The sequence below is a fragment of the Stegastes partitus genome, unplaced genomic scaffold, assembly GCF_000690725.1.
Source record: "Stegastes partitus isolate 25-593 unplaced genomic scaffold, Stegastes_partitus-1.0.2 Scaffold67, whole genome shotgun sequence".
Taxonomy (NCBI): Eukaryota; Metazoa; Chordata; class Actinopteri; family Pomacentridae; genus Stegastes; species Stegastes partitus.
Genome location: NW_007577798.1, coordinates 276197 through 287886, shown reverse-complemented (window position 1 = coordinate 287886; position 11690 = coordinate 276197). Strand labels below are relative to the sequence as shown.

The following is an 11690-nucleotide window of genomic DNA, read 5'->3' as shown; positions in this document are numbered from 1 at the left end:
ATAATAAAGAGTAAAAAAAAGGCTGATTTTTACAAAACGTGCTTTTCAGATATTAAAAACCACAAACAGGAACAGAAAACACAAGTAGTCCTAAAAGATATGAGGACTTAAATGTCTTTAGTAAAAGCTCACGTTGTGGTACACTTAATATCTGTTTATTCGGAACAGACGGATAGTAATTATAAACGGCCAAAAAACAAAAACTCTTTATGTTGCCCAAAGCTCATTAAAAACACAACAGCCAGTATTGGATTGACTCTACAGTTTATTACAATAACACGTACAAAAGTTAAAGGGAGGGTGAGGAACATTCAGTTCATTGTTGAATGTAATTCAGTAATTTTGTATCTGTTGCACAAAAATAGTCATAGTAACTCAATAGGTAATTTAGCAGCCAACCCCAGAACAAAAAATAAAATAAAAATGCAAAAACTGACAAGTGCTTGTGGCATTTAAAAGCACCTTACACACACATTTAATTAATCATTCAGTTACATTTGAAATTCTTTAGATGATTGAAAACTTCACTGGCTTTAAATGTTGAATAAAGATACAAAACTCTTACACATGTGGTAACCCTGCATTGTGCACTAAAAGGCAAGACCGTTTTATTGTCTAAGACAACTGGCAAGGCTTTAGGCACAAAGTAAACGATAAAACAAAAAGACACAATAAAACAAATTTAAATATGAAAATAATGAAACAGACCCGTGTTGATGAATCAACTGGCAAGAAACTTGGCAAACTGTAAAACTTCAAAAACAAATTCCCAAAGAATAAGTAATTGCAACATCTGCAAAGGAATCCCTGCTGATTAAATCGGCCTGCAACAGTAAACAGCCAGTTAAAAAGGCCCTGAAAGCACTGACTTTAGTCCACAAGGTTTCCAGGTTAACGTGACATTGTTACGACAGTCCGTGTAAAATTCAAGCATTCGCATTAAACACTAAATACAAAAGGCAACTGCAGTACTTATATGTTACAACAACACGCTGTGACCTTCAGTCGAACGTGGAGTATATTCAGTAATGTGTTATCAGTGGTTATATTCTGCATCACTGTAACCGCGGACCCTGAAAACTGAGGCAGGAGGAGTGCAGCAGTAAAAACAAAAAGGAGTACTCTTTGAGGTCGAGGGAGGCTTTCTTGCCTTTTCAGGCCTCGGCGGCCGTAAGAGTGAGATTTCTGGTAAACAGGGTGGTGAGCAGCGAGTCCGGCTTCTTCTCTTGTCTTGATTTCTTCCTGCATTGGAAAAGCATTTTAGCATGTTGTTAGCATGGCGACTCCAGGTTTAAATCTGGGCTTTTTTTTAGGAATGTGATGCTGGTGGACTTCTTACACATTACCATGGTGTGGAACAGGTTATGTAAGATAACAGATCAACACATAAAAAGCAATCTACGGACCAACCAATTAAAAACCATGTGAGTTCTTTTCCTGAGTGCCAACACAAAGTATTCACCCTTGTGGAAGTTTTCCTCTTTTATTGCTTGTTAACATTGAGTCATGGTCAATCTAGTTTGATTTTCTTCTATTTCTCATCAAAGTAATGTCAACTATTTAAAAGTCTAAAATGTAAAACAGGTGCTGCTCATTTAATCATGTTTAAGTCTTCATCTCTGTCAAGTCAGTGTTTAGCAGATGCACCTTTGGCATTTATAGCAGCGAGCCTGTTGGAATATGGCTCAATCAGCCTTAAACATCTGCACACTGCAATTCTACTTCGTTCTTCTTTGCAAAACTGCTCAGAAATTAAAAGTATATTGACCATGATTCAGTGCTGAAAAGCATTGGAAGAGCATTTGTGCATCACATCATTGTGTATCAGTGTGTGTGTGTGTGTACACTGCATTGTACATGTGTATTTACTCACACTTGGAGCGCTGCCCCGACACACAGGGACAGAACCAGCACGGCAATGATGGCGGCAGCAATGTAAATGTAGACAGGTACCACGCTCCATTGGGGTTCAGGTGCCATCTCTTCCTTTTCTAACAAAAAACAAAGTCAGAATAATTTATAGCTGCTTTCATGCATCACATCACCCAAAAGCACCTGATAATATATTACACAAAGAGAAGTCGAATAACATCAACATCATTGATAATAAATCACCGTAAATGCTGCACCCAAACATGGCAGAAGATCAAATAGTTTCTTTGGCACTGTCAAAAAACTAAGCTGACTAAAGATGTACAGGGTTAATTGTTATATGTTCGCCCAAAGCACATGTAAACACCCACGTAGTTCTAAACCAAAAAGTCAGATCATCAACATGTTGTGCACTGGAGTACGTAACTGCATCAGCGTTCAAATATTTGCTGGCTGCTCTGCACAATTAAAAGAGACAAAACATCATATCTCATATGTGGAGACACACTTCAAACACAAAATAGATTACAGCTAAGCTTGACATTAATTTACCAAAGCTTTAGTTTGATGGTTCTTCATTTAATACGTCTTGTTAAAAACCAAGATCCCATTTGTAAAAGAGCAGGCAAACCACACATCAAAGCAAGCTGTCAGTTTGCATGAATCAGAACAGTGACAGCTATCTCAGAGGACAGCGTGTCTTCAGGTCTCTGAGCGTGTACGTCCCGGGAATCAGTCTGGTCCGTGTTAGAGCTGCCGTGATAAACTTTAACTTAGGCTAAAGTTCTAACATCCAGCGATGCAGTGGCGTGTTGTTGAAATTTGGGACTTACCCATGTGCTTTAATGTCAGTGGGAGCAGGAACAGCAGGATGTTTTACAATCCAATTAGATGTTTTAGTTCTGAACAAGGGTTTGAACTCTGAATACCCGCTATGTAGGACTCAAATCCAACTGCTAAGTACTTCATGCTCTATTTATTAGATTTATGGACCTTTGTTCTCTTGTGAAATGTGTTGTTAATTTGTCTTTTTTTTATAGTCATAGAAAAATTGACAGAGGGTCTGGAAGAGATACTGTGTAATTTGGAGAAGAAGTTTGAGTAAATTGGGCTTTGCAATGTTCAGTTGGAAAATCAATATTATGCATATGGTACAGTATAATCTTTATATATATAAATAAAGGAAAATAATGAACCTACTGAGTATACTGCACAGTATATGGGAACTTTATGCGCTGACAACAGGCCGTTTAATGTGCTGATAAGGTCCAAATCAGATGATCGCTGGACCAGCCATCTGGATTTCAATAAAGGAGTCTCACACTACATAGAAATAGACATAGAAAATTTATTCTGTGACAAAAATAGGACATTTCAAAGTTACAAATTGCAGTGTGTTTCATTTATCAAGCTGGTGATACAGATACTTCATCAGTAGCAGTAAAAACAAACAACGTGGTAAGTGGTCATCCCTTAAACATCAAAACGAATAAACAAAGAATAAGTTACTTAGGTTTTAATGGACACCTAAGAAGGTCGGTTCTAGGACGGAAGACAAGAGGAGCTAGGCAGTCTTTGACCAATGGCTAATTACCTTGTAGGGGACAAAAGTGAACTCTTGGGCCCCTTGTTGTAAACCCGCACTGTGTAAAAATGTTGTTGCCTTCACTTATCCATAAAGTGCAGTGCACAAAGCCAACAACATAGAAGGACGGTAGCTATATTTACTGTGCTTAAAGTCAAGGAAATCAACCAGCACTCCCACATCCTAATAAGCAAACTACTGTCATGTGAAGTCAGTACCTTCAAAGTTTAGATTCGTACCTAAAATGACAAAAGATGTCCCTGTGATAAAAAATAACAATAAAAAATGCCAGGTAAGTAAACATTCAGATCACTGTGCATTGCAGTTCTTGTGGCCAATCTTGACTCAGAGGTGTGGACATAAAGATAGTGTGGAGACTTAAAATATAGTGTAAATCTCCAGCAGTCAGGATTTAAACCTGTGTTTCAGTCACTGCGCCACCTTGAATACCTTCACGAACTGTACATGTAGTGGCCGCTGCGTCTGTACATTTACTAGCAGAAACTAGTGTAGCTTAAGGTTTGGTGAAAAATTAGATTCCTCCCTAGTCGGGTTATTATGGGATGTCTGTGGAAAACGTACTTTCCAACACAAACACGTAGTACTCTAAGTCAAAAGATGTAAGGTGTTGTTCAACAAAAAATATTAAAGTAAGTATTTTAACCCTTGTTTAACATGTCACCAAAGCCTGTGAAGCCACAAGATGATCCTTCAGCGTTTCCTCCAGTCGCTCTGACCACGGCAGGGTTAATGGCTGTACGAAGTTTAACAAGAAAAAAGAACAGATCAGAAAATGTGCCCACACTAGAAATTTTGTTTGGTAATTTTTTGTTTTGTAAAATGATTATGATGTCTGACAGCCTGATCTTTGACATGTTACACCTGGCTAAAGGTAAATTAGTTCACATGAAAATGAGATTAGTGATTGATAAAATTGATGAGTTTGTGAATCTCAGTAAAATTTGTTGACTTGGATTGTTACTTCATCAAACACAGTACTGTTTAGCTGTGAAAATAACATGGAGCAACATACGCTGATGGCAAAGTTTACATAAGAACAGAAGGATCTAAAATACTACGATGGCAATATATGATATATGCAATTTATACTCTCCAATGCCTTTAAAAAAAAAAAAGTATGTATAAAGAAATATGTATATAATAAATAATACAATTTAGACTTACTACAGTAGTTGATGTTGACATCAGGGTCTTCCAGTGGGGGATCCATAAAGTTGCTGAGGCTCATGACAACTTGTTGTCGAGACTTTAAACAAAGGAAATGCTTTGCAGCTTAGTTTGTAAGTCCATTACTCACTGGGAACACACTCTTTTAGGAATTTAAACCCACTATTTTATAAAAAGTCTAAAAGCCTTTTTAAATTTTCTGTCTGTGACACATGAATTCATGTAGGTAGAAATTCAGAATGGGACAAAAATCCGACTGGAACATCCAGATGAACACAGCGACCAGGAGAATATGAAACACTAATTGAGCTTTTTTTAAAATCTTATGTATTTTGTAAAGCCTGTTCAGCGAACTCAAAAGAAGAAATGCTATTTTATAGTGGAAACTTGTACGTGGCTGATATTACCAAGTGGTACAAAAATGATCAATATGACAATTTAGTATAAAAGGGAACCATGGTTACCTGGGTCGCATGTTGGACGACTCCAGTCACTCCAAAAGCTTTTGTCTGCACAATACTTGTGCAGTTTGGATCGAACCCTGAAGCAGTTTCTCTCAGAGTTGTGGGCGGAAGGCAGAGTGAAGTTGAAGTTGGTCTCTCTGGTGACACTCTGTGTCTGTCGATAATAAAAATACATACAGAGGTTATTAGAATACAATAAAAGTTAGAGGCTAACAGTCCAACTGTTGTAAATTAATCCAGTTAGTTTTCTATAGAAGAAGTGAATCAAATGACGCTTTATGGAAAAGAGACCAAAAAAAGCGACGCTGAATCGTCACATAGCTCCACAGAGCATTTTAGCCTCTTTTTGCTTTATGCTTTAGTTGTTAAGTTGATCCACTTCTATCCTCATGTGACTTTCTAACAGCATTAGGCAGCTGTTTTAGTATGTTGTTAGCATGGCGACTCCAGGTTTAAATCTGGGTTTTCAGGAATGCTTTGCTGGTGGACTTCTTACACATTTCCATGGTGTGGAACAGGTTATGTAAGATAACAGATCAACACATAAAAAGCAATCTACGGACCAACCAATTAAAAACCATGTGAGTTCTTTTCCTGAGTGCCAACACAAAGTATTCACCCTTGTGGAAATTTTCCCCTTTTATTGCTTTTTAACATTGAGTCATGGTCAATCTAGTTTGATTTTCTTCTATTTCTCATCAAAGTAATGTCAACTAATTAAAAGTCTAAAATGTAAGACAGGTGTTGCTCATTAGTTTAAGTCTTCATCTCTGTCAAGTCAGTGTTTAGCAGATGCACCTTTGGCATTTATAGCAGCGAGCCTGTCGGAATATGGCTCAATCAGCCTTAAACATCTGCACACTGCAATTCTACTTCAATCTTCTTTGCAAAACTGCTCAGAAAGTAAAAATATATTGACCATGATTCAGTTTTGAAAAGTCATAAAAGGGAAACTTCTAACAGTAGTGAATATCTTTTTATCGACACTGTGGATATGAAAGATATAGTAGATTATCAGTGGTGGGAACTCTAGTCTTGCTTGCTTTTTTCTTTTACTACTGCCTGCAAGCAGTTTCAGAGTTCTTTTGCTCTATATAATAAAACAGAGACAGATTAAAGTGCAAAGATTAAAGGCTAAAACTGCCTCACACGCCTTAAGAATATAAGCAATACATCAGTCTAATGGAATACACAATTATGGTCCAATCTACTTGTGCCTTAATGATGGGACAGTGATATTGTTGAAAGTAAATTACAGCGTTCATTCTATGTTGACTTTAGCCTGTATTATTTTTGAAATTCTTGATATTGGATCAGAGTTTGTTTGTCTTGTGAGAAATATGCAGCTTTAGATCTGGATTGGCTTAAGAAATTGACAATGAGCTTTGTGTGACTGCTCAGTGTGACTGTGGTTAGGTTTAGTGAAGCCAGATAATTAACTATGCTGGATATGCTGAACTTGCCTCAGCATGGTCCTCAGCAGTCAGTCACTGTATATTGAGCTGTTTTTAGCTTTTCTATGATTCATTATTTTTACTGTACCCTGTTCCTCTTGGATTGTGTTTGTTAAAGTGGAATGTGAGACGATTGTCTGGTTCAGGTAAGCGGGAACCAAGATTTCTGACGTGCCACAACTTTCACAATATCAGCAGTGTTTTGAGTCTGAACACCGACCAGCAGTTTGTTGTCGACATACGATGTGTTGAGTAGATGCACTAAGTCAAGTCAAGTCTGGATAAGTAACCTCTGTTCAAGTACAGCGAATGACAGGCAGGCTGGTTGTTATATAATGAAATTCATTTCTGCGCTGTAAAGAAAATGCTCTTGCAGATTTAGCTTCCAAGAATTGTATACTTGTTATTTAACTCTTCTCACAATGCTGACATGATTCTTACAGCAAACTGAGGGTAAAACAGAATGACTGTTCTCTCCAGTGGGCGGCTCTGCTATGCTCTAATCGCGTTTGCATCTTCTTAAGCCCATTCAAATCAAACAAAGGTAGGTGCAGGCCCTCTGGGAGACGGGTGTAGGTGGTAGAGTGAGCGCCTTAGATCTGTCAACAAAAACAGTACATAACTGATAAACCATACCTTTGATATTTTTCCATCCGGCCCCTCTTGATTGTGCTCCACTTCCCATTCAAGGCAGTGTCCAGGAATCTTCCCATTAGGACGCTCCCACTGCAGTTGCAGCTTCTTGTCCGGGCATGTTTGCAGATGCAGCTTCTTTGTGGTTGCAGGCTTCACTGCATGAAGGAAGAACAGATTACAGATGAAAAAAACAAAAAACAAAAGATGTTTCAGATCTTGGGAAGATCACAGTGACGCATGCAATGATGCAAATACAGAGTCAAAATATGTGAAGAACTACTTTGCACAATCAGTTCGCTTGATAACACTGTACTGCGTCAGAAGGCAAACTTATACATACTGAGGTTTTGGATTTGCAGGGAGACAAACGTTTGTTTCAGGGGCCCTTCAGGGGAGGAGCCATTTACACAGAAGATGATATTCGCGAATTCAGGGAGAGATGTCCCTGTGAAGTTGCAGCCGCGTCTGACGCCGCCTGACACCATGTATTTCGGACATTCCACTGCCTGATCCAGTTTTTTATGCCTGAAGAAGAAACAGAACAGATAAGATACAGCGAAGAGTAGCAGGTTTAACCATAATCTCAATTTTGCAAGAGTCAGTGCTCTATTAGTTTGTGACGTTCAAACCTTTAAAATTAAAAATATAATTTTACAAACAAATTTTTTTTTTTTTTTTGCAGAAAAGCAAGAAGAGAGTGGAAATATTGACAACTGTAATGGACATAAAAGCAAAGTCCAGTAGGCATGAAAGAAACATGAGATACATTTCAAATATTATATAATCAAAGATCCTTGTCTTATTTATCACGGTTGATTTCTTTAATTGCACCTTCTAAATTCTGCAGAAATCTGTTTTACATAAAAGCAACACAGTTTTACGAGACAGCTGATGATTTATAAAAAGAGAAACGCACCGGCTAAACAACTGCTGATGGCATTTCACCACAGCCCTTTTCTCAAGAAGTTTCCCACGCCTTCAGGCGCATGTATTTGCTAGTCAACTGTACATTTTCAAAAAGATGAAAGAACACAAACTGATTACAGTATGAGGTGTGTTAGAAAAGTGTCACAAAAGATAGATTTTAAACCCAAACTACAAACTACGAGTTTTCCCCTGCAGACGATCAACCAGCACGTCTACTTAGAGATCCTGCTGCGTTTGCTTTGTTCTGTGCACGAGAAGAAGAAGCGAGAGTTGTGGCAGGACAAGTCGTGGCTGCTTCACCATGACAGCACGTCTGCTCACAATGCCCGGAGCATCCCATAGTTCCTGGCTGAGAAGAACATCGCCATGCAACCTCCCTACTTGCCCCACCTGGCTCTGTGGGATTTTTTCCTCTTCCCCAAGCTCAAGGGGGTCATCAAGGAGACCCGTTTTGAAGACGTGGACAACATCAAGATGGCTGTGACAACGGAGCTGTGGGGGATCCCAGGAGTGCATGGCGGCATGTCAGAGAAGGCTGGGAAAGTGTGTTAGACTCCAGGGGGATTACTTTGAAGGGGAAAACCTGTAGTTTGTAGTTTAGATTTGTGACACCAGTCCTGAAACTTTTTTCACACCTCGTATGTCCTAAACATGAATATCTCTGTCAAATCAATAGTAGTGAAGATATTTTGTTCAGGACCACGGTGGCTAAAAAGTGCCTGTTTTGAACTTGATACATACCAGAAATATAGATTTTGCTTTGAGATGGCCGGTGTGTTCGGGTTTCTTCTCCACATGCACTCCACGTGCTCCTTGTTATGGTACACACAGGTAAAATTCTGGACTTCGGTATCCATAACCCCTAAATGTAGATGGAAAAAAAACAAACAATCAAAATAAGTTCATATGCTTTTGACATCGTTTTAGAGCTTACTCATATCTCATTGAGATTTTCTGGTCATTCCCACATGACTAAGACCCTGAGGACTGACCTGTGCTGGGAGGTTTCTGAATCAGTTCAGCATAGCTTCTGCTCTGGATCATTGTGTTGTTGGTGCAGGGTCCATCCAGTATGGTGTACACTCTCACTTTGATGTCTTTCATCAGATCAAACTGGGCAGTGTAGCTCCTTACATTCATCCTGGTCATCTGTCAATAAAGAAACACACATCTTGAAATTCACATTTACTGGATGTTTCCTTTGTTGTCATTTACAGTTGTCAGGACCAAAATCTGATGCTTGAGCTATTACGTCAAGATGGTCATTTCCCAAAGCACTGATATGAACTGTCATAACCTGCTAACCACAGAGACACTCTTTTAAATGCAATTACACAATAAACTGGACAATAAAACTGCTCAGTGCTGTGCAAAAATGGTATTCACTTTTTTAAGGTCAATGTCTCACTGCAAACTTCTGACTTAGAAGAAATTCTCTCATTATTCTGATATTTAGCAAATAGAAATAGTTTTGGAAATCCTCAGTGACCTTAAACAGGAAAAGTTTAGTCACGTTTATTATCAGAAAGGTTTTATGTCTTTTTATACAGTGTTTGTAAACTTCTGGTCTCAACTCTATATTGTATTCCTCATAGCTGCCACGGTAACAGTCATCACGTCAGTCATCACCATAGGAACAGCCATGATCACTGTCTTAGTCACCACACAATAATTGTCATATCAAATGACTCCTTATTGCGCAAGACACCAGCATCAGTTCAAAGCATCATCATGTATGTATTTAGTTTTAATCTTGCTTACTTAATTATATTCAGTATGGTCTTTGTCAAACATCCATCCATCATCTATACTCTGCTTAAGGCTTAGCGACAAAACAGAGTATTTTACCTGTACTAAATCTACATTTTTGTGTCTGATATTAAGGCACGACAGCAGCACCGATAATTGCCTCATTAACAAAGCAGTACACAATAACAATACAGTGATCATTTTGGCAGGAGGTTAGACAGGTTAAGTGCCTCCATGTTAAATTTAAACATTTAAGAAGGTGAATACTTACACTCCAGCTGTTCCTGTATGTGTTGAAGTATTCCAGGTGATACACTATTGAGCAGTTTGTCATGTTGATCAGGCTGCCCGGGGGGCTCCATGAGATCTGCAGATGTCCAAGATGACCCGGGTCTAATACTGTAAGGTTCTCAGGAGGATCCACTGCAAAAGAAAAGGGTTCATACATTTCAGTTAGTATATGATATAGGATATTTACACAGGCGGTGCCTATTGCAGGAAGCTTTTTAGTACTGAATGTAAATGCAAAATACAACATTAGTGCAGGGAATAAAAACTCCAGATACAAGTCTCACTTATACTGGAAACCACCCATTCCCTACAGGCATATATAGTGCAACCTTTGTATTTGATTTATGCCTAGCTCAATGCTGACTGGGTTTTAATTCATTCACATAGAAAGTAAAACCAAAAAAAAACTAATCTCCACCAACCTGTAAGTCCGTTGCAAGTCAGGCTTTCCTTCCAGATTATTAAAAGCAGCATCAGATGAGTCAGACAGGTTTTAATCGCCATCGGTATTTTAAATTCGAGACTGGAAATAAAAATAAAAAATGTGAAAAATAACGGCAATGACTGAATAAACAGCTCGGTATTTTGAGGTGCGATGTCTTCTTAAATTCTTGTAATTGAAAATCTAAGTGTTTAAATAATAAAATAATAAAAATAGAACAAAAATAAAGTAGTGATTAAACAAATAAAGCGATAAGACTTACGAGCTAACGCTGGAGAGAGTAGGTGTCCTCCTGCAGCAGGTTCAGGCGGAGTTTGGCAGACTGTGTGGGTGGACTGGCCCATTTGTAGCTCCGCTGCTCGTGTGGAAGAAGGAAATGTCATGAAGGGAATCGGTGAGTAATAGTCCCGGATCCGCAGGGGGAACTCCTTTGGTGTGAACAGTAATGGTAATGTGGTGCCGGGAGACTGGGAGGAGTCTATTGCTATTTGAGAAAAGAAAAAAAAAAAAAAAACACTGTATCACTTTGTTTACATTCCCATCTTGTCCTGTTGTTCGTGGATGAATAAAAAAATTCCACGGAAATCTTTAACCGTGTACTTAGTCACTGCCCCTTTGTTACGCAGTGCAATGACTGTGGTTTCTCACAGATTTGTCATATTAAAAATATATATATATATCTGGAGCCAGAATCGTGAAATTGAGACAAGTTGATGTTAGATAATGGATGGATGGATGGATGGATGGATGGTTTTGGACTGGGTGGGAGGAGGCCGGAGAACCCGGAGAGAACCCACGCTGCACGGGGAGAAAGATCAGTGTCCTCACCAGGAGGCGAACTGGTGACCTTCTTGCTGCGAGGCAACGGTGCTAATCACTGATCCACCTTGCAGCCCATAATAAAAATAATTATAATAAATTAAATTAAATTAAATTAAATTAAATAAAAAAAATAAAAAAAACAATTAAAGCTGCAAGCAGCGTTGGTCGGGTCCTCGGTCTGCGTTGCAACCGCATGCCGGTCTGACTTCCATTTTGACAATTTATTCCCCTTCACTGGACTTTGCCCTACAAATAGGCAA

At 38.7% G+C, this 11690-nt stretch overlaps 1 protein-coding gene across 2 annotated transcripts; it reads right to left on the bottom strand.

Moving 5' to 3' along the window:
• Positions 1-247: 247 nt before the first annotated feature.
• On the bottom strand, positions 248-10987 carry il13ra2 (interleukin 13 receptor, alpha 2). Of its 2 annotated transcripts, none has more exons than XM_008276214.1 (10): positions 10871-10987; positions 10589-10689; positions 10147-10298; positions 9119-9275; positions 8868-8988; positions 7540-7724; positions 7200-7354; positions 5110-5263; positions 1874-1991; positions 248-1242 (listed from the first exon to the last, which is right to left on the bottom strand). In XM_008276214.1, exons 2-10 carry the CDS (start codon positions 10668-10670, stop codon positions 1155-1157), a joined length of 1212 nt encoding a protein of 403 aa, XP_008274436.1. In that variant the 5' UTR covers positions 10671-10689; positions 10871-10987; the 3' UTR covers positions 248-1154. The 2 variants fall into 2 exon arrangements, with proteins under 2 accessions (XP_008274436.1, XP_008274437.1); XM_008276215.1 differs by lacking the exons at positions 248-1242; positions 1874-1991 and adding exons at positions 3201-4211; positions 4643-4724 and having other exon boundaries at positions 10871-10986.
• Positions 10988-11690: the final 703 nt, after the last annotated feature.